Consider the following 23,834-nt stretch of genomic DNA (forward strand, 5'->3'; position numbering starts at 1 on the left):
TGTTCCATGATTCATTGTTTGCGTATAACACCCAGTGCTCCATGCAGTATGTGCCCTCTTTAATACCCATCACCGGGCTAACCAATCCCCCCTCCTCCCTCCCCTCTAGAACCCTCAGTTTGTTTCTCAGAGTCCATAGTCTCTCATGGTTCATCTCCCCCTCCGATTTCCCCCTCTTCATTCTTCCTGGGGCATACCTTCTAACACTGATTTTGTATTTCTCTTAGCAGATTGCTTTATTATTTAATTGTCCCTGGTTAATGCTGTAGTTATTTCTGAGAAAAGAACTTTTTTTTTCCCTTTAAAAAATTAAGACTGACTTTCAGATACTGCAGTGGTACTACAAAAGGTTATTTAATGAAGGAAAATTCCACCATGCAGTTAGTGAAAAGTTTATTCAATTATTTGTATTTGCTCAAAAGTCTAGAAGGATAGCTGAAAGATCAGATTGGTGGTTTTTATTTTCTTCTGTATATTTTTGCCTATTGAGTGATTCAAGAGAATGTATTATGGTCTTGATATAGTACTAATTATATTAATACAGAGAATGAGATTGTAGATAAAAGACATCATTTTAAGATGGAAGAGCTCACCTGGTTCCAGGTAGGAAGCTTCTGAGAGGATGAAACTTAGCTTGGCCTTGAAGGATGAGCAAGATGTAGTGAGGGAGACAAAGATTTGGGGGAAGGAGTGGACTCTCATGACTTGTTGTTTCCAATGGGAAATGTGTTTCAGGGCCAGGGCCTAGAGTGCATCACCCTCTCTGGTCTGGAGGCCTCCTCTTACTCGTCCTCTCCCTGGAATGCTCTTTCCCTCTTAGCCCCCCATCTTAATTTAGGTAGTCTGTCTTAAGGGGAGTTTGAGTAACCCCCCCCCCATTAGGTTAGTTTCCCCTGACCATAGTGAGATTCCTTTTTTGTGACACATTTTGTAATCACATTTTATCTTTTTTAACTTTCAATTTAGTTTTTATATCAAAATTATACATGCATATAGGTTAGAGTCAAATCTTACAGGCTTATTACTAAAGACAGTAGTCTCCTGTTTACTTGCCTGCTTCTTAGCTCTTTTAGCTGTTTCTTTTACTGTTTTGTTATTATCCTTGTAGCTAAAGAACATTTTATAGTGTGCTATTTCTTGATTTTTCAGTTTTCACTGTTGAAAAAAAATTGACTTCACCGCTATGGGGTGTAAGGATTTGTCTTTTACCTCCCTCCCACAGTCGCGTATACTCCTACTTCCTGTCTCTTCACTTTTCTGATATAGTTGTATCCATTATGTGGTTAGATCAATATTCAGCATTTACAATAATTGAAAGTAATAAATACTGTTCACAGCTGAGATATTTGGTATTCTGTGGTTTCTTGTCCTTGCCTGAACAGTACTTTATTTTCCCTGAAGTTAATAATTATTTTGGGGGGTGGGGAGATGGGTAAAATAGTGATGGGGATTAAGGAGTGCACTTGTGATGAGCACGGGGTCATGTATGGAAGTTTTGAATCACTATATTGTACTCCTGAAACTAATACTACACTGTATGTTAACTCTACTGGAATTAAACTTTAAAAAGTAATTATTTTTTGTTTTCTTAATTTCTGTGTACATATCATAAATTGCTAATAGCACTAATTCATCCTCAGGCTCTTAACTAATACAACCTCATAGTTTTTTTGATATGTTCAGATACATCAGGTATTTTATTGATATCATTGAGGGTGGGAAGGGGTCTTTCCTGGCCTTTTGACCCATTCTAGAAGATTGCTCCCAAGGTCTGCTGTTCAGTTGTCATCCTGGGGGTTTCCTTTCCCAGGGTTTTTAATTGAAGCCCCTTTCCTTGATTCACTTTTCTCTCTTGGTTTATTGCCTCGTTTTCCTAGAACACAGCCTTCAGTATCTTTCTGAGGAAGAATGCATGGGAAGTTAAGCCCTCCCTCCCTTTTTTGAGACTTTGTACATTGAAGACTCTTTTATGTTACTTAGACTTTTGGTCTAGAAACATTTTCCTTTAGAATTTTGAAGGCATTTACTCCATTGCCTTCTAAGTTCAACTGTTTTGCTTTTAGGAAGCATGAAGTCAGTTTTGGTGTCTGATTCTTCAAATGGGACCTACTTTCTCTAGCTCTCGGTCTCGTACTCTCAGAAGTTTTTAGGAGCGGGCGCCTGGGCGGCTCAGTTGGTTAAGCAACTGCCTTCGGCTCAGGTCATGATCCTGGAGTCCCGGGATCGAGTCCCGCATCGGGCTCCCTGCTCGGCAGGGAGTCTGCTTCTCCCTCTGACCCTCCTCCCTCTCATGCTCTCTGTCTCTCATTCTATCTGTCTTAAATAAATAAATAAAATCTTTAAAAAAAAAAGTTTTTAGGAGCTTCTTTTTGTTTCTAGTATTCTTAAATACTGTGTTGTACCTTGAGAGCTACTTTCATCCATTGTGCCAGGCATTCAGGGGGGTCCTTTTGGTCTGGAAGCCCATGTCCATCAGTTCTGGTAAATTTAAAAAAGTTTTTGTGTCCAAACTGTGGAGAGAGTCCAGATGTCCTTCGACTGATGAATGGATAAAGAAGAGGTGGTATATATACACAATGCAATATTACTCAGCCATTAAAAAGAATGAAATCTTGCCATTTGCAAAGACGTGGATGGAGCTAGAGTATATTATGCTAAGTGAAATAAGTCAGTCAGAGAAAGACAAATACTGTATGATTTCACTCATATGTAGAATTTAAGAAACAAAACAGATGAACATATGTGATGGGGGAAGAGAGAAACTATAAGAGATTCTGAATGATAGAGAACAAACTGAGGTGTGATGGAAGGAGGTGGGTGGGGGGTGGGCATTAAGGAGGGCACTTGTGAGAGCACTGGGTGTTATATGTAAATGATGAATCACTCATTTCTACTCCTGAAACCAACATTGCACTATATATTAACTAACTAGAATTTAAATAAAAACTTGAAAAGAAAAAAAATTAAGTTTTTGTTTGATTTTTCTCTGCTTTGGTTTTTTTTTCTCCTCTCTTTGGATCTAGAACCTCTTGTAGTGATTTAAAAATTATTTAGCCTCATCTCATATTTTTCATCTTTGTCTTTTTTTCTACTTTCTGTGAGATTTCTCAATTTTAATCTTCTTTTAAAAGTTTTATTTATTTATCTCTGCCTAACAGGGGGTCAAACTTATGACCCCAAGATTAAGAGTCACGTGCTCTTCCAACTGAGCCAGCCAAGCGCCCCGAGATTTCTCAATTTTAGATTCTTTTTGATAAATTTTTAATCTGTTAGTTTTAATTTTCAAAAACTCTCTAATCCCCCCTTTTTTCTTTATAGCACACCATCCTTGTTTTATGGTTCTGATTTTTTTCTCCTCAGATTATTGAAAACTTTTTCCTTTCTTTAAGTTTTCATCTTCCTGCCTACTTGTTTCCTCCACATTGCATGTATTCTCTTTGTTTTGGTCTTTTATGACCTTTAGAAGCTTTCATTAGGTGTGTGGTGATCTTCGCCTGCATGGTTCAGAGTGTACAACCAGTAAAGCCGTTTGGAAGCTCAGTATGCTTGATGGAGTTTATTGCTTTGAGTGACAGTGTCATTAGGTCTATTCTCTTGGGTTGCTGCATTTCCCAGAGAATAGGCCTGGCTGCTAGTAGGAAGGGAGCTGAATGGGAGGAAGAAGGCTGGGAGAGCTCAACATTTAGTACGTAAGCGTCTCACTTCATCACTCTTTTCTGATATGCTACCCTTTCTCCTAAACTGTGTCTCCAGCCCAAAACTCTGTTTTACACTCTCCAGAGAATAAATTTCTAGTCCTCTAATGGGGATCTTGGGAGCTGTGTGTTTCTGGCTGCGTCTACAACCTTTCTGCTTTTAAATCTCATTGTCATTCCTACTTCCACCAGTACCTGCTGCCACTGCTTGAGCCTTTTGAGGATATAGTGCAAGACAGATTGCTTTTCTGCCTTCTGGGTTAGGCTTCAGTTTTCCTGGGTCTGCTGTGGTAGTTGACAGCTGTCATCCTGCTTCTGGCTTTCAGGATTTTACTGCTGCTTCCTTTCCTGGCACTCGGCTCTGTAGTTTTTTGCCTTAAAATTAAAACTTTACTGACATTTACATTTAAGATGGTTTTGGAAGGGATAAGAAGAAGTACATGTGTGTGTTTAGTCTTTAAGTGGAGTATTAAAATTGCACTTAATTCTTTTGTCTTTTCTTTGATAAACTACAGACTTAGGCTAAAAACACCAGTCACCTTTACTGTTGAGTCCTTTACCCCACACCAGTCATGGCCTAACTTGTTCATTGAATGGTGTTAAATTAATCTAGCAGTTAAACGCTTGCATAATGGAACATTTCTGTGATGGTGGAATGGAGGGAAAGGTATGTAATGCTTAATGCATCTCTCTGTTTCTCGGCTCTCATTGTTCTTGGAGGAGAAGGGGACCTCATGATCAAACCTAAGTTAAGGCAGACTCTCTTGAATACCTTTTCCCATCCATAATCTCTGCCCTCGTATGCTCTACTCCAGGCATAATAATAATAATACAGTAATAAGCAAGCATAGCTTTTGGAACTTCTCAGCCTGAGAGAGTTCTGGTTGTTCACAGGGCTACCAGAGCCAAGCAGGCTGCAGTCAGCGCTAGTCCCTGGCTTCTAGGCATGTCTGTCACTTTTGGTATCTGGACTTTGACTTTACTGTGTTTTTAATGTAGAATATTCCATTTCTTGGATATACCATTTGGTTGTTTTTATTTTTATTTTTTAAAATATTATTTATTTATTTATTTGACAGAGAGAGAGAGAGTACAAACAGGGGGAGTGGCAGGCAGAGGGAGAGGGAGAAGCAGGCTCCCCACTGAGCAGGGAGCCTGATGTGGGGCTCGATCCCAGGACCCTGAGATCATGATCTGACCTGAAGGCAGATGCTTATCCGACTGAGCCACCCAGGTGTCCCTTTATTTATTTTTTTTAAACTTTTTTTTTCCTTTAATATTTTATTTCTCCATTTGAGAGAGAAAGAGAGCACGGCAGGGTGGGCCGGGGTGGGGAGCACAGAGGGAGAGGGAGAAGCAGACTCTCTGCTGAGCAGGGAGTCCAACTCAGGGCTTGATCCTAGGATCCCAGGACAATGGGATCACGACCCAAGCCAAAGGCAGACACCCAACCAATTGAACCACCCAGGTGCCCCCATTTGGTTGTTTTTGGAAGAAAAAAACATTCTAGGAATGACAGTGTGATTAAAATAGTAATTTTTCTTCATATGTACCACCTTTATTGAACACCTGTTTATACCTAGTGTACTGTGCTAAGTGTTATAGGTTGAATACCAAATGTTAAACGTTTCTTATTTCTCAGGAGATAAATGTTGAAGAAGTCTGTTTCTCCTTTATGTTTCTTAAGCTTTTGTTGCCATTTATTTGAATATTGGTAATTATAGAATCATAATGTTCTTTTTTTTTAAAAGATTTTATTTATTTATTTGACAGAGAGAGACACAGCGAGAGAGAGAACACAAGCAGGGGGAGTGGGAGAGGGAGAAGCAGGCTCCCCACTGAGCAGGGAGCCCGATGCGGGGCTCCATCCCAGGACCCTGGGATCATGACCTGAGCCGAAGGCAGACACCCAACGACTGAGCCACCCAGGCGCCCATCATAATGTTCTTTTAATTTTTGTTATGAAATACACAATACATATACAAGGAATACATGTAATGCATAAGTTTATAAAGCCTGCAAATAAATCAAACACCTTTGAGTTTATAATCCAGGTCACAGCAATCTTCTGAAAGTTTCTTTTGTTTCTCGCACCTCCCTTGCTTTTGGACCAGTCAGTAAGAAAGAGTAAGCTTTGTCTTTGTTGCTTTGTAAAGCCTGGTTTCTCATCAGTTTTCTTCATGTTTATGTGCTCCTGGTGCTAAGTAGTCATAGGGATGCCACCGGCTGCTGATGCTCACTCACGGACCTGTCACCACTGTCCCTTCCACAGATTCGGCACTCATCTGCATGTGGCTGCATGCCTTGCCTGTACATGTATTTGGTAATTTGTAAAATAATGTGAATACTTGAGATAAATGTGAACTGGTAGGTTAAGATGGCATTAAGATAAGCCACCGCTTTTTCAGGTAGATTTCTATTGAAGCTACACCTCCATGCCTGCTTTAGTCAGCATGTGCTAAGAAAGTACCCCTGATGTGCCACTCACCGTGCAGTGCTGAGGTGAATACAGTGATGAACCATGCAAAGGTCCCTGTCTGCGTCATGGATACTCTTCCAGTCTCCTTTTCTCCCCTTCCTGAATTGTTAGGAAAGTATAATTTACGTACAGAACCATACACAAATCATAAATTGCACAGCTTAGTGTTCAGAAGGTGAACATGCACTTCTAACTAGTACCCAAATCAAGAAACAACATTACAGCACTCAGAAAGCCCCCTTCAAGTGCCCTTCCAGTTACCCCAGGGTAACCACTGACTGGCATATGAGGTTTGCCTGGCTTTGATCTTTATATAAATATAATCATACAGAAAATGCTCTTGTTTCTGGCTTTGGCTCAACATTATTTTTGTGAGATTCACCCATGCATTGTATATTGTCATAGTTTATTCACATTGCTGTGTATGGAGATACCACATTTAGTTATTAAATTTTTTTTAAAGCATTTTTTAAGATTTTATTTATTTATTTGACAGGGAGAGACACAGCGAGAGCAGGAGCACAAGCAGGGGGAGTGGGAGAGGGAGAAGCAGGCTTCCCGCGGAGCAGGGAGCCTGATGTGGGGCTCTATCCCAGGACCCTGGGATCATGACCTGAGCCTAAGGCAGTCGCTTAACCGACTGAGCCACCCAGGCGCCCTAGTTATTCATTCTGCTGCTGTTGATGGGCATTTAGGTAGTTTCCAATTTTATAAGTAGTGATGCTTTAAACATCCTGGTGTGTCTTTTGGTGAACATATATGTTTCTGTTGGATATGTAACTAGAATGGAATTGCTAAGTCATAGAGTATGTATAAATTCATCTTTAATAGATAAGTGCCAAACAGTTTTCTAAAGTGGTTGTACAAACTACAATCCCAGTTGGAGAGTTCTGGTCATTATATGCCTTCATCAACATTTGGTATTTTCTGCTTTTAAAAAACCATCTGTGGTTTTAGTTTGCGTCTCTGTGCTGACCAGTGAAATGGAGCACTTTTTAATAAGTTTATTGGCCATTTGGATAACTTATTTTGTGAAATGTCTATTTAAGTCTTTTGCCTGTTTTTCAGTTGGGTGGTTTCCTTTTTCTTTTTTTCCTTTTTCCCCACTGGTTTTTTAGAAGTTCTTTATGTATGCTGGTTATGAGTCCTTTGTCTGAAAAATATATCTTTTCCCACTCTGGGTTGTGTTCATTCTCTTAATGGTGTCTTTTGAATGAATAAAATTTCTTAATATGAGAAACAAATGTGGGTGGACAGCTTCATGTCCTTGGACACAAAACAACTAACCATGAAGGAAGAAATTGATAGTCTACTTTTGAAGAACAGCAGTAAGATGAATATCTACTACAATTGCTGATAAAAATATGCCATCCCCTGTGATGACCCAAACACGAAGCTAATCACAGGGTAGAGAATACTGACATAACAAAACAAGTAGAGCCCAGAAGAAAGCAGTTACTGTACCTAAGAAACGACTTCCTTTGGTATTTTAGTGTAATGGTATGTAGGAATAGTTCTTCTGTCAACAGATTTAATGAAACAGTTATTTTGTCCTTGTTGATCTTGATCTTAATAATTGTACATAAAACATCATTTAACAAATATCAGATTAACTTTTTAACATCCAAAATTATCAGCCTAAATATTATTATGGCTTGTACTAAAACCAGTTTTCCTAGTAAATGGAAAAAATGGAAGTGTTCTTTCAGGAGCATTAGGGGGAAAATAATAAAAAATTGACGTCATCCTGGCATGTGTTAGTGCCTGGTAAAATTTTATTGAATGAAATATTCAAATTTCTGACTATCCATGAGAAAAGTTGTTGTGGGCTATGGCAGAAGAAAAGGCAATGGAGAGAAGGGAAAGCTTGAATCACAATATATTTACATTTGATTATACTCCTCTAAGTTATATATCCACATTAATAGGAGAGGGAGAGTGCGAGAGCATGAGCAGTGAGAGAGGGAGAATCTCAAGCAGACTCCACACTGAGCATGAAGCCCCACGCGGGGCTCAGTCCCATGATGCCAAGAGCATGACCTGAGCTGGAACCAAGAGTTGGTCACTTAACTGACTGAGCCACCCAGGCACCCTGATAGGCATATAGTTTTTTTATTTATTATTTATTTTTTAAAGATTTTATTATTTATTTTTGCAAGAGAGAGGGCATGAGTGGAGAGGGCAGAGGGAGAAGCAGACTCCCCTCTGAGCAGGGAGTCCGACGCGGGACTCAATCCCAGGACCCTGGGATCATGACCAGAGCCAAAAGCAGATGCTTAACTGGCTGAGCCACCCAGGTGCCCAGGATGTAGTTTTAATAATAATTTTGCATTGGACTGATTTAAAAGGGTTGAGTTCTTTTGTAATTTTAATATTACATTATATAATTGTTTTACAAGTCAGGATTTGGGGAGACCTAGTATGTATGTTATACGTATCCTTAATGTGTGTATCTTGGTACATACATCTTTATATACACACCTGTGTGTATTAATGTATATGTGTATGTGAAAATCTTAATAGAGGCTAGAAGTGTTCTCTATGCCAAATCCAGAAATTGGACTTGTTCTTAAGTCTAAAAGAATCCTTGAATAGATGATGCCATGTTCTGTTGGGACAACTTCCTTTTTTTTTTTTCCCCCCAGAAAGCATTGCTTAATATAGCATTTTAAATGGTGAATATAATTAAGAGGTTGTTTTTGCTTCCATGTTGGTATTTTATAGCTTTAACATTTCTTAGATGAATACAACATACAGGGTTTTAAAAAAAAAGCACAAACAGTATTTATCACTCTTGCATTTAAATTATGGACTAGACTTTATATATATATATAAATTATTTAAAAGTGAGTCTGTCTAGCTACTATTTTTATGTTGTTGGAGTGATTTCTGCGAGTACCTTGGTTTCTTAGGAAAGTTGAAGTTGGAGATGAGTGGCTACTATCTTGCCTTCCTCCTTTCTCTCTGGATGGTATTCCTTGTTACTTGTATCTCAAGTGAAGAAATAAGAAAACTTATCAAGCTGGTAATCATACTTCATAGCATTTGCTCTCATTTCTAAGGACTAAGATAAATACTGTGAGTATTTTCTCTCCTTCCAAACCAAATTTTATTCATCAGTTTTATTTATGTGTGTAGCAGTGATAACCACAAAAATCTTTAAAAAGCTTTATAAACTGATGGCCTTTCTAAGGGGATTTGCTGTGGTATTAGGATTTTCTTTTCATCTGTTACTGCATTGACTTTTTAAGGCATTATTCTGATTTCTTTTGCTTTGGTGAAGTTTGACTTTTAATCGTGTTTTTATTTTGGTATTAAGAGGATTTGCATTTAATTTTTTCTTCTGACATGAGACATATTGTTGGGGATAGTCTAATTCTGGTGTTTATTTTTAAAATTATCTTTAGGGAAGCTCTTGAAGTAGAAAAATTTAAATTAATGCTGCTCATCCTCAGCTCTTAAAATAGGTTGTTAGCCAAACTATTTTGATTTCTTGATCCTAATATTTTTGTCAGGAGGGGAGAATATTAAGGAATTTTTTTTTTTTTACTACAATTAGTTTGCAGCTCAGTGTGTTATTTTTCTTTATTTTTGTCCATTTGCAAGTATGTGTTCCATGTTAAGCCCTGAGGATACTGATGGGATCAGGACCGTTCGCTCCTATTAAGGGGCATAGACATGGATTTAGCAAGAGAATGATGATTTGGAGCAGTTAATTTTCAGGGCTTTTTCTCCCCACCGTAAAAATGCCTTAAAGGTAGTGTCTTGTACAGTGTGACGTTATAACAGGACAAAGAGCAAGTGCGCGCAGAGACATGGCTATCCGAGAACAGCTTGTGAGTGAATAAGGAGCTCACACAGCTTCCATGCTTTACTGGCTCACAGCTCTAGGCTACCTCTTCCTCTGCCTCCTCCTAGGACTCGCCCTCCTCCTTGGCTGTGGTGTCCTGGTCCTGCTGGTAGTCGGACACCAGGTCATTGATGTTGCTCTCGGCCTTGGTGAAGTCCGTCTCGTCCCTGCCCTCGCCTGTGTGCCAGTGCAGGAGGGGCTTGCGCTGGAACCTGGCTGTGAACTGCTCTGAGATACGCTTGAGCAGCTCCTGCGTGGCCGTGCTGTTGCTGATGAAGGTGGCAGACAGTTTTACCTCCCGGGGTGGGATGTCACAGCTGTTCGCATGTTGTTGGGGATCCACTCCACCAAGTAGCTGCTGGTCTTATTTGGGATGTTAAGCACCTGTTCGTCCACCTCCTTCATGGACAAGGAGCCCCTGAACCCTGGGGCCACAGTCAGGGAGTGGCCACAGTCGGGGAGATGGCGTCACAGGCAGCCATCACGTTCTTGGCCTCAGATATCTGCTGGCTGAGGTCTGGCACCATCAGGGCCCGGTACTGTGGCTGCCTCCGCTTGTCAGCGGGACAAAGCTGGGCCTGAAGAAGTGCAGGTGGGGGAAGGGGGACCGTGCTGACAGCCAGCTTGTGCAGGTCAGCATTGAGCTGGCCAGGAAAGTCCAGGCAGCTGGTGACCCCACTCATAATGGCTGACACCAGGTGGTTGAGGTCCCCATAGGTGGGTGTGGTCGGTTTTAGGGTTCTGAAGCAGATGTCATAGAGGGCCCTGTTATCCGTGCAGTAGGTTTCATCTGTGTTTCTTACGATTTAGTGGACTGGGAGGGTGACATTGTAGGGTTCTACCACTGTGTCTGACACTTTGGGCAAGGACACCACACTGAATGTGTTCATGATCCTGTCTCAGTACTCCTCCTGGATCTTGCTGGGGAGGGGGGTACCCATCCCAGACCCAGGTCCTCCACCCAGGGAGTGGGTCCGCTGGAAGCCCTGCAGGCAGTCACAGCTTTCAGCTTCCTTCCTCAAAATATCCAGCGCCCAGTCGACCAGCCCTGTACCTTCCGTGTAGTGCCCCTCGGTCCAGGTGTTCCCAGCACCACTTTGACATAAGACGAAGTTGTCTGGCCCGAAGATTTGCCCAGAGGGTCCCGAGTGCACACAGTCCATGGTGCCCAGCTCCAGGCTCACGAGCACAGGCGGGGAAGTACCTGCCACCCTTGGCCTGGTTGTAGCACCCGTTGATCCATTCCAGCTGCAGGTCGCTGTCGCTGTGGTAAGTGCCTGTAGTGTCGCTGCCCTGCTATCTGATGACTCCCAGAACTTGGTGACGGTCTGGTTGCTGCAATGGCTGGCCTGGTGGTGGTGGCATGGGTGGAAGGATACACCAATGCAAGAGCTGAGGAGCAGGTGCACAGAGTGCTCTTCAGTTTGGTTTTTTGAGTTTTTTTGGTGTGTTTTTTGTTTTTTGAAGTAGGCTCCACACCCACCATGGAGCCCAACACAGGGCTTGAACTCACAACCCTGAGATCAAGACCGGAGATGAGATCAAGAGTCTCACGCCTAACTGACTGAGCCACCCAGGCACCCATCTTCAGTTTTGTTTTAACTAAAATTCACATTATGTAGGTTTGTGTTTTCAAAATTAGAAAATACTTTTTTTGAGATGTAATTCACATACTGTAAAATTCACCCTTTTAGAGTACACAGTTGAGTAATTTTTACTGTACTCACAAGGTTTGGAACTATTACCAGTATATAACTGCAGAACATTTTTATCACCCCCCAAAAGAAACCTGGGTCCTTTATAGCAGTCAGTTACTCTCTCCTCTTCCCTTCTCCAGCACCTGGCAACTACCAATCTTTCTGTCTCTTCTTGGATTTGCTGTTTCTGGTTATTTTGTATAAACAGAATCATAAAATATGTGGTCTTTTGTGACTGGTTTCTTTCACTTAGCATACTGCTTTCAAGTTTCATCTGCAATGTAGCATGTATCAGTACTTCTTTCCTTTTTTTTTTTTTTTTGATAGGATGGATTATTCTTAGCCATCCTTTTGTATGGATATACCATATTTTGTTTATTCATTCATCAGTTGATGAACATTTTGACTATTATAAGTAATGCTGCCATGAACATTCACGTGCAAGTTTTTCTGTGAAACTATGTTTTCGCTTCTCTTGAGTATATACTTAGGAGTGGAATTGCTGGGTCTTTTTATAACTCTCTGTTTAACTTGTTTTTGAGGAACTGCCAAACTTTTCCACAGTCACAGTTTTATATTCCTGCTGGCAATGTATGAAGGTTCCAGTTTCTCTGCATACTCAAAAACACTTTTTATTTTCCTTTTTTATTTTCTTATGGCCATATTAGTGGGTTTGAAGTGATAGCTCTTGGTTTGATTTTGCATTTCTGTGATGACTACTGATGTTGAGCATCTTGTGTATACTGCCCATTTGTAGATCTTCTTTGGAGAAATGTCTATTTGCTCATTTTTATTTTTTTTTTAAGATTTTATTTATTTGAGAGAGAGAGACCAAGAGAAAGCAGAGGGAGAGGACACAGAGGGAGAGGGAGAGGGAGAAGCAGACTCCCCACTGAGCAGGGAGCCTGCCACGGGGCATGATCCCAGGACCCTGAGATCATGACCTGAGCCCAAGGCAGATTTTAACTGACTGAGTCACCCGGGTGCCTCTCTTTGCCCATTATTAAATTAGATTTTTTTTTTTATTGGTGAGTTTTTCTCTGTCAGAATTATTTACCTTATTTTATTTTATTTTATTTAAAGATTTTATTTATTTATTTGAGAGAGAGAATGAGAGCGAGCACATGAGAGGGGGGAGGGTCAGAGGGAGAAGCAGACCCCCTGCTGAGCAAGGAGCCCGATATGGACTCGATCCAGGGACTCCAGGATCATGACCTGAGCCGAAGGCAGTCGCTTAACCAACTGAGCCACCCAGGCGCCCTATTTACCTTATTTTAAATGTCACCCTCTAATTAATAGCAATATAATAGAAAATTGTTCTTGGATGTAAAGAATTTGGTGATGTTAGAATAACTCAATTTACAGTTAGTATACAATTAAAAACCTACAGGTTATATACAGTAGAAAATACACAGTCTTCGGGGCACCTGGGTGGCTCAGTAGGGCTCTCTGCTCAGCGGGGAGCCTGCTCCCCCCTGTGTGTGTGCGTGTGTGCTCTCTCTCTCTCTGTCAAGTAAAATAAATAAAATCTTTTAAAAAAAATGAAGCCCCATATAAATAAAGATTACTATTCAAAAACAAAAAAGAAAATACACAGTCCTCACAAACTTTGGTTATTTCTGAGTAACAGAGTAAAATGCACACTCGGTTGTTTACCTAAGGAAATGTGCTTGTTTACTTTCTGGTAATTATACTGTCTCTTTTGGTAGGATTTAAAGAGTATACAGAAGTCGTGGGTTGGTAAAGAGAGGTTTAAAAATTGCATTGTAAGGTAAAAGATTTATGATTTAACTCTAAAATTATAAGTGGTAAAATAACATTTAAAGCTAGAGTTTAGGCATTGATCCAGGATTTTTTGAGACTTATTGTTAATAACTAAAGAAGGGATTTAAAACTTACAAGATCTCTTGCTGCTCAAATAGGACCTAACCAAGATAAAAATGAATAGTGTGAATACTTGTAACTTTAAGGATTTATTGGATAGTTCAGCGTTATTTTCCACATGCTTGTTGTGTTTGTGTGAATTAAGAGGTATATTTTGGTACCTCTTTTTTTTTTTTTTAAGATTTTATTTATTTGAGAGAGAGAGAATGAGAGACAGCATGAGAGGGAGGAGGGTCAGAGGGAGAAGCAGACTCCCTGCTGAGCAGGGAGCCTGATGCGGGACTCGATCCCAGGACTCCAGGATCATGACCTGAGCCGAAGGCAGTTGCTTAACCATCTGAGCCACCCAGGCGCCCCCCCCCCCTTTTTTTTTTTTAAGATGTTATTTATTTGACAGACAGAGAGTCAGTGAGAGAGGGAACACAGCAGGGGGAGTAGGAGAGGGAGAAGCAGGCTTCCCACTCGCCCAATGCAGGGCTCGATGCCAGGACCCCAGGATCATGACCTGAGCCAAAGGCAGACCCTTAACGACTGAGCCACCCAGGCGCCCCTATTTTGGTACCTCTTGTCATGTATAAGGCTTTATGGATTTTTTTTTTCTCTTAGTTGTTTAGTAGGGTTTTTTGTTCTCCCATTCTTTTTTTTTTTTTTTTTTTATCTGACAGAGACACAGCGAGAGAGGGAACACAAGCAGGGGAAGTGGGAGAGGGGGAAGCAGGCTTCCCACTGAGCAGGGAGCCCGATGCGGGGCTCCATCCCAGGACCCTGGGATCATGACCTGAGCCGAAGGCAGGCGCTTAACGACTGAGCCACCCAGGTGCCCCTTGTTCTCCCATTCTTAGTAAATAGAATCCAAGAGTGACTTTTAAGAGCCTTAGGTACTGCCATCCAACAGTTGTAAATGTTGGCCCTTAATTTGGGCCTAATCCTAGTCCTGGCTCCGTTCTTGATTAAAAACAGCTCATTTCTAAATGGAAGACCATCTTTAGAACTTCTTAGGGGAGAGGAGTGAGGAGGCCTTCTTCATGGAGTGGGAACTCAAGTTTAAGAATTTAAACCTGCAGGGTATAGTATCTGTAAACTTGTTAAAATCTAGTTTGCGGGGCGCCTGGGTGGCTCAGTCGTTAAGGGTCTGCCTTCGGCTCGGGTCATGATCCCAGGGTCCTGGGATCGAGCCCCGCGTCGGGCTCCCCGCTCAGCGGGAAGCCTGCTTCTCCCTCTCCCACTCCCCTGCTTGTGTTCCCTCTCTTGCTGTGTCTCTCTCTGTCAAATAAATAAAATAAAATCTTTAAAAAAAAAAAATCTAGTTTGCTTCTGTTAGAACTAGAACTATGTATGATTTCTGTATGGGAGATTTGTTAAACTGTTGTTTAGGTAAAATGTCATGTATATAATTCTAAGAGCAACAATATAGATAGGACACAGAGGAAGGTAGTAAGGAGTCACATTCTTTATTTTAGATATGCTGCCTTTCTCTGGCTAAATCTAGAGGACAAAACATTATTAACATCTGTTTACAGTAAATAATAAAAAAAATAGAAAGTGATCAAGGCCAACAGGTACCATAGCAGACTGTGATATGCAAAGTGGAAACGTGGGAGAGTTCTAGGGTTCTTCTAGGGAGCCATAACAGTGTCTACTCAGAGTATAGAGTGGAACATGGGTAATCAGGAAAGTGGGGGCGAGAACGCAGTGGGGATGTGGTAAAGAGAAAGGCCAGACGGATTTTCAGATGACTGGATTATTCCTATCTCAGGGATGGAGACCTGGGTAATTTTAGGTAGTTTTGTACTAAACTCAGTACTCTATATGGCATGCATAGGTAATTGTGTAATTAATTACTATTTTGAAAAAAAAAATGCCATTTAAATAGATAAGTGAAATTGATCAGAATTGTTAAGGAAAGTTATATGACAGAAAAAGAATCAGTCCCCAGTGGGTATTTATTATCTGTCATAGATACAATCAAAGGATTCTCCCCACCCACCACACCTAATACCACAGCAGGGAGAGAGCAGCAGGTCTCCCCATGTTCCAACCCTGCCTCTCACAGTGTCCCCTGCAGCCAGGATTCTGTGACAGGTTGGACTCATGCTCCCACTGACCTTGTTGATGGAAGACACTGGACATCTTTCCAACACCAGCCCCAAAGTGACAATGACCCTAATTCTCTGAGAGAGTGTCTGAAGAGAGCCTTAAGATCCCTGAGCCTCAGAGATGTGGCAGGGAGGGCTGCACAGGAAAGATTCCCAGGGACAGAAGAGGGAACATTAAAAATACATTCGAAAGTATCCAACTTTATAAAGTAACCAACTTTATAGCCTTATAGATATGTCCAACTGTAGTTCTAGTGTGCATTCTTTCCAACCCCCCCCTTTGTTAGTGAATACCTGATTTGTTTGGCTAGCAGAGCCAAATTAACGGCCATAGATGACCCCCAAGTGTAAAAAGATACATACTTAGGGATTCTGTTGTTTAGCACTTACTGTTCACACAGATGGTGGTCACTAGATACTTGCTGCCCGTGGTTGCCCCTTTCTTTTTTCCCCGCCTGGTAGTATTTTATTTTAAACACATTTCTTGGTGGAGCCTAAACTTACCACCAGCATATAGAAAATAGGCCAGTGTTGGGAAGCCTGTAGAGTGAGGTCCTGGGATCGATCATCCCAGCATGTGGAGCCTCCAAAGTCATAGTGGGTGTTTTTTATCACCTTTGTTTTTGTTTTCAGTTGGAAATAGTATTAGTACACGATTCTAAAGTGGTGAAGTTTAATGGAGGGGAAAAACTTCACCTGGAAATGTTTGTTTTTTCCCTCACTGAAGAGAAAATGGGGGTTTCTGAGACAGTTGGAATTTCTTTGCTCTGTTATCTCGTACCTTGGTGTGGGATGATCAAATTGCACATCTCCAGGTTGCTAGGAGACCGGCAACCTATCTCATAGATACTGGCATGTAAGACCTCTTTATTCTCTGGACTTGTGTATTTTTCAGAATTGTCATGCTTCCTTTCTAAACCCTAAATTATGCAGAGGTGACATGTTTATTTGACCAAGCTCAGGAAATCTAAAACGGGTCAAAAATTCCAGGCTTGGTTTAGATAAAGAACATGACTGGCCACAGTATATTGAGGTAATATTCTTGTAAAATCCATATTTGCCTCTGTTTTTGCTGCTGACTCTTTTGTGACATTCTCAGGGCAAAAGTGGTTAGGTGGGGGCAGGTTGAGAATACCCTGTCTAGAGCTTCTTATAATGTTGAAAGAATTACAAATGAACCATGGCTCTAGGAACTCTGTTTAAATAATTTACTGTCTCAGGAATATGTGGCTTTACTGTAGCTATTTTGACCTATATGCCTTCTTTAAAAGGAAATTCATCTTAGGTTACAATACAGTTCTTTTGGGGGTGCCCTAAGTTTAACATTAGAGTTCTAGGGTTCAGAAAAATGTGCCCAGATGGGAGATGTTGATGATAATTTGGCACAAGAATTCCTTTGAAATTGAATACGTTGCAGTGTTCATCAGAAAAGTTTTGTTGGCTTCTGATTTTGAATAGCATAATAGCATAGGGAGTAGAGACTGAGATGGTTAATTAAAAATTTAAGGAATTAGGGAGCTCTACTCTATGTTACTGGAGGTCGGGCTCTCAGTTTTCCTGTCTCAATTCAAGATGGAGTTCTCCGTTGCAGTCAGTTTAGAGAGGTGTGTATTTTACAAGTGGCTCATGTGGCTCCGTATATTACGAAGGCATATAGTAGGACCCGGACCCCCAAGTTATTTACATCGATAAATATATTCTCTGTTATTACTTTACAGATTGACTCCCATTCTCAGCCAGTTAATCTTTTTAAATGAACTGTAGTTAATTGTCACACTAGAAAAATTAAATCCGACGTTCTATGAAGATGAGTTGGGTAGACTATCCAGACTGGCAATGGCAGAAAGACCCACTTTTCAGTGTGAGTTATTTAAAGTAACTGGGGCTGTAGATTTTACAGAGAAAATGGCTGAGATAGGAAGAGGGAGATTTATTAACAGAGGCTGTATATGTAGAATTATGTAGAATTTTATGGGTTTTTTTTAGAATTTTATGTTTTTGTAAATGTCTCAGTTATTTAAGATTTAATTTCCTGTGCACACTGAATAAATATAGTGGCAAACCTTGGTTTGCTGTGATTTATCTTGAACAGATTATTATTAGATTCTTTTTCTTTTTTTTTTTTTAAGATTTTCTTTATTTATTTGACAGAGAGACAAAGCGAGAGAAGGAACACAAGTAGGGGGAGTGGGAGAAGGAGAAGCAGGGTTCCCGCTGAGCAGGGAGCCCGATGCGGGGCTCATTCCCAGGACCCTGGGATCATGCCTGAGCCCAAGGCAGATGCTTAATGACTGAGCCACCCAGGCGCCCCTAGATTATTTTTCTAACTTAAAAAGTTATACAAGTGCTAAATGTTCATTACAAAAAATTCAAATATACATATAAGCAACAAAAAGGAAAAATACCCTTATGATTGTATCAGCTAGAGATAAACATTGTAAACTGTAGATGTCTCTCATTCTAGACCTTCACGTATCTGTCTTTCACAACCAAATTATATTATGCATACTCTTTGGGAAATTTTGCTTTTGTCATATAACAGTACAGCATAAATATCTGTCCAAGCTATCACATTTTCTTTATTTTCGTTTTTATGGATGCTTAGTGATCCTTTGTGAGATGAACTATAATTTTTTTAGTAAGTCCCCTGTGAGTGGAATTTAGGTTGTTTCTATTTTTTGCTGCAGTAACTTTTATATGTACCCTTTTTTGCCTCTTTGACTATTTCCTTAGGATAAATTCCTGAGAGCAGAATACTTTGTAAAAGATTTACACATTTTAAGGCTTTTGAAATATGTTACCAGATAGATTTCCAGAAGGGCTATTCCAGTTTTCAGGTTCTTCTCTAAGTGGCTTTGTACTTGGATTAAAATGTGGAATTTTTATTTAGTTGCAGAATGAGGAAGAGCCTGGAGAGCCAGAACAGGCAGTAGGGGACGCTCCTCCACCTTACAGCAGCATCTCTGCAGAGAGTGCAGGTAGGTAACTGGGCAAGGTGACTCTTGAACTCTTGAAATGCACTTGGCTAGAGGCTTGTCCAGTATGTGTCTATTCGTCTTTGCCTTTACTTCAGCTTTCCCTAAGAAGTCTGACATTATTTGTAGTTTATTGCCAAAAGTGAAAAAACCACAAAACTCATGTTACTCTTCTGGAAAACACTTAAAACTCCATTTCAGTGTGGCTTTTTTATGGAACTCAATTTCATTCCAACAGAATATAAAGGAAGTAGAAATTAAGCAACCAGGTGATCATCTGATTTTTATTCTTTTTGTAGTTTCCTCATTAATTGTTTTGCTCTTTGTGATTCTAGTGCCTGTGGCCTGGAACATAGTACGTTTGATTTCTTTTGTGCTAGTAAATTCTTTTTTTTTTTTTTTTTTTTTTAGATTTTATTTATTTATTTGATGAGAGAGGAGAGACAGCACAAGTAGGCAGAGTGGCAGGCAGAGGGAGAGGGAGAAGCAGGCTTCCCGCTGAGCAGGGAGCCCGATGCGGGGCTCGATCCCAGGACCCTGGGATCATGACCTGAGCCGAAGGCAGATGCTTAACGACTGAGCCACCCAGGCGCCCCCCCCCCCTTTTTTTAAGATGTTATTTATTTGACAGAGAGTCAGTGAGAGAGGGAACACAGCAGGGGGAGTAGGAGAGGGAGAAGCAGGCTTCCTGCAGAGCAGGGAGCCCGATGCGGGGCTCCATCTCAGGACCCTGGGATCATGACCTGAGCCGAAGGCAGCCGCTTAGCCAACTGAGCCACCCAGGTGCCCCTGTGCTAGTAAATTCTTAATAAAAAAAAAACTGGAAGTCTCTCAGCTCTTTCATGATGTTTCTCATAGTTTAAGCCCTCCTTAAGTAATCTTTCATCTTCACATCTTATGCCAGACTGTCTTTTACAATCTTACCTGTTTATATAGAAGGGATGGGGAAGAGAAAGAAAACCTTGACAGTTGAGGACTTTGGGTAGCTTAAAGCTGCCTGATGAGCAGCTCTCCTTTAGTTGCTGAAAATCGACCAGTTTTGATGGAACATCTTCCATTTTCTCTAACAGAGAAGTGTGGCAGTGTGGCAAGTATATGGCCCATGGTGCCACCACTGAACCCATCCTCTTCCCAGGGTAGATAGGCAAATTGAAGACAGCATTTATCCCAAACACAGCCTCAGAATCCTTTTCTATACAGCACTTGGGGCAGCTATTGTCCGTTGATGTGGGATTAAATTTGTTGGTCTCTGTGACCCTGAGGCTGCCATTATAATGAAGAAGAACATGGGTCAGAAAGTTTTTTACCTCCACTCTGGCTTCAAATTTTGAACCCTGTCTCCTTGTATTAATTTTATTTATAAGCATCGAAAACTAACAATGCTAAGTTAAAGTTTTTTGAGGAATTCTAGGGTGTCTCATGGAATCGAATGAGAACACCAAGACTTGAGAAAGAATCACAGTGCCATGCCATATTTACTCATTTCTACCCAGACTCTAAGTACTGGTTTTCCATTAGAAAGACATCCAGTGAAAATTGTAGCTGGTTAATAAGAAAGTTGGATCCCGCTCTTATTAATGATAAAAGTCCTTTGTATTTAAGTACCCAGAATCATTAGGAGGTAATTTTTTCCTGAATATCTGAGTTTCTGCTCTCTGTAGTTGTAAAATCTTACAACCATTTTCAATAGAAATCTTTCTCAAACACTTCTCTCTCTTATTCACTTACATGTCATATTCTTTGTTTAAATTTTTCCTTACGATTTGGGTTATAATCAGAAACATTCTCTAGAAGGTATTCTATCCTATACTGTAGTGATACCTTTATTCACTGAGATTTGTAGAACTTTGGTTAAAGAATCAAATTCTCCCTTTGCTGTTAGATGGTATTTCCTATAGCTGTCCTTATGAAGTCCCTTTAATCTCTTTCTCCTTTGTTTTTGTTAATCTTACTGTGGGCCCCACAGCAAATAACAAAGATTCTTAAGATTGGGTATAAAGGTAGAGGTAAACTATTTCTAGAATAGAGCCTGAAGAATACTCTCTCAAATAAAGTCTTTGGGTTTTGTGGCATTTCATCTAAATACACAGAGGCCTTAAAAATAAATAAACAACCAAACTTTAAAAGAAAAATTTTTTAAATTTTTAAGTAGGCTTCACACCCAGTGTGGGCCTTGAACTCATGACACTGAGATCAAGAGTCTCTTGCTGTACTGACTGAGCCAGACTTTTATTTTATTTTATTTTATTTTTAAAGATTTTATTTATTTATTTGTCAGAAAGAGCACACACAAGCAGGGGAAGCTGAAGGCAGAGGGAGAAGCAGGCTCCCCGCTGAGCAGGGAGCCCGATGATGCGGGGCTCAGTCCCAGGACCCTGGGATCATGACCTGAGCCAAAGGCAGACGCTTAACGACTGAGCCACCCAGGCGCCCCTACAGCTTTAGTTTCAATAACACATTTTCATATATTTTCTTCTAAAGGCTGTGATATTTTATTTTTCACATTTAGATTTCTTTTCCATCTGGTATTGTTTTTTTCTGTGTAGTGTAAGGTAGTGGTCAAGACTAATTTGTTTCTCCTTATGGGTAGCCATTTCGTACAGTGCTGTTTATTAAATCTTTCTTCACTGCTCCGCAGTGTCACCTTTATTGTAAATCAGGTGACCATATATGAGTGGGTCTGTTTTTGGATTCATTTATTGTTCTTTGGTCTGTTTGTTTATTTTTATGCCCATCCCCTACTGTTTTAATTATAGAGCTTTATAATCTTGATATCTGGTAATGTAGGTCATTCAGACTTTTTTTTTTTAAGATTTTATTTATTTATTTGACAGAGAGAGACACAGCGAGAGAGGGACCACAACGCAGGGGGAGTGGGAGAGGGAGAAGCCGGCTTCCTGCTGAGCAGGGACCCTGATGTGGGGCTCGATCCCAGGACCCTGGGATCATGACCTGAGCCGAAGGCAGACACTTAACAACTGAGCCACCCAGGCGCCCCCAGACTTTCTGTTCTTCAAGATTGCTTTGGTTTTTCTTGGCCTTTTACATTTCCATATGCATTTTACAATTAGCTTGTCAATTTCCATAAAATGTAACAAAACAAAAACTGGAATTGTAGTTGGAATTGCACTGAATCTGGGGGTCAGTTTGAAGAGAATTAACATCTTTATAATACTGCTTCCAGTTTACAAACATGATATATCTCTCCATCTAATTAAGATCTTCTTTAATCCTCTCAATAGTATTTTGTAGGTTTCAATATTGAGGACTTGCATGTTTATTACTAAATTTATTCCTCATGCTGTTGTAAAAAATGTTCCATATATAATTTTATTTTCTATTTGTTGGTAGTATATGGAAATACAGTTGATGGTTTATATCCATCCAGAGACTTTGTATGCAGAGACTTTGCTAAAATTCATATATTAATTCTTGTCTATAGATACTCTTGGGTTTGATACATCTATAATCATGTCATCCATGATTAAGGACAGTTATTTTCTTCCCTTCTAATACTTACGTCTTACATTTCCTTTTCTTGCTATATTATATCAACTAGTAGGACCTTTAAGGTAATGTTTGATAAGAAGTAGTGAGAGTAGGCACTTTTGTCTAAATCTCTAATTTTAGGGGAGAAAACTTAAAAATTTACAATTATGATATTTACTCTAGGTTTTTCATAGAGACTTATGATCAGATTAAGGATGTTTTCCCTTATTCCTCATTTGCTAAGGGTTTTTATTATCAGCAAGTTGAATTTTATAAAATGCTTTTTCTGCCCATGTGAGTACAATAGACTTTTTCTTCTTTTTTTGTTAATGAAGTGAACTGTATTGATTCATGATTTCAGTAATACGTTACAGTAAAATTGGAAGTTAATTACAATTAACCAGAGGGAAAAAAGAAAGAAAAATGTTAATCTTGATGAACTATAAGACTTTTTTTTTTCAAAATCCTTGTTTTTTAAAAATTGTGCAGAAATTTAATACATTTTTAAATAGCTCTTTTCTAATAAATATTGAGTTTCTTGTAATAGGAGTTAATGAGAATGAAGATGCAACATTAAAAAGAGGAAATGAAAGATTTAATTCAAATAAATAATGGCTCTGTAACTGAATTAGTTACCTTAGGCACATCATAGAAAACAGTACATGGTAAAACTAATGTGAAGAATCAAAATGCTAAAACAAACCTGTGAGAAATGAATTTTAACTTCTTTATTAAGTTGGTTTTCCTGTTTATAAATAGGAGGAAACCATGGTACAGCTTACACACACACAGGTGAGGTATTTTTGGCTTAAATGCTGTCTTTATACCACTATTAATATTAAATACCTTTCGTGAACATACCATATAACAGTTGAAATGTGTTTAAAGGCACTTGGAAGGGAAGGCAGAGTGATTTAAATGAATAAATTTAAATAATTGAAAGGTGGATAAATTTAAAAATCATTCTCAATCTCATATTCATATATAAACATTTCGATTCAATTATTCTATATGTACTCTTAGAGGAACAGCTGTTTTTTTGTTTGCCAGAGTTAGTGGAAATCTTATTTTTCCTTAGTTTAGCTAATGGTCATATATTTGTGACTTCCTTTTTATTCTGCAGCATATTTTGACTACAAAGATGAGTGTGGATTTCCAAAGCCTCCATCTTATAATGTGGCAACAACACTGCCCAGCTACGATGAAGCTGAGAGAACCAAGGCTGAAGCTACTATCCCCTTGGTTCCTGGAAGAGTAAGTCCAATTTACCATGTTACTTGCTGGCTGCTTGATGGGAATTAGGTTCTTTTCGTTATTCACTTTTGATGTATTCCTTATGATTGTACTGATTAGTAGAAGTACATTAATTTTTAAAAACAAGTACATTTTCTTTTGGGATAACAAACTCTTACCTCTTCCGGAAAATGATGCATTAAAAGGTACAAATCAGCAGAAAATCACTAGTCAGGCCAGCTTATTTTCCCTGTATCTCTACTATTACAACCATTTTCTCAACTTTCCTGCCGTGACTGAAATGTCTTAGAGCAGTGTCTGATTTAGCAAATACACTGTTTGCCTTGATTCTGCACACTTATTTTGGTATTAGGTAGATAGCTGCTGGGGAGATCTATAGAGAGAATAAGTTCAACTTTGTAGAATTAAACTTATA

General features: G+C 39.8%; 1 protein-coding gene and 1 pseudogene across 1 annotated transcript in view; one reads left to right on the plus strand and one right to left on the minus strand.

The window, feature by feature from the left end:
- NDFIP1 (Nedd4 family interacting protein 1) overlaps positions 1–23,834 on the plus strand; it is a 52,017-nt gene that overhangs the window by 10,744 nt on the left and 17,439 nt on the right. Inside the window, exons 2-3 of the mRNA XM_045894387.3 lie at positions 18,592–18,679; positions 23,289–23,419. Coding sequence (XP_045750343.1) covers positions 18,592–18,679; positions 23,289–23,419 — 219 coding nt within the window. The remainder of the gene's footprint in view (positions 1–18,591; positions 18,680–23,288; positions 23,420–23,834) is intronic.
- Positions 10,062–11,340, minus strand: LOC123857480 (tubulin beta chain-like; annotated as a pseudogene).

The sequence above is a fragment of the Mirounga angustirostris genome, unplaced genomic scaffold (assembly GCF_029215605.1).
Source record: "Mirounga angustirostris isolate CCGP_5_RB_7025 unplaced genomic scaffold, mMirAng1.0.hap1 SCAF_7, whole genome shotgun sequence".
NCBI classification, from domain to species: Eukaryota; Metazoa; Chordata; class Mammalia; order Carnivora; family Phocidae; genus Mirounga; species Mirounga angustirostris.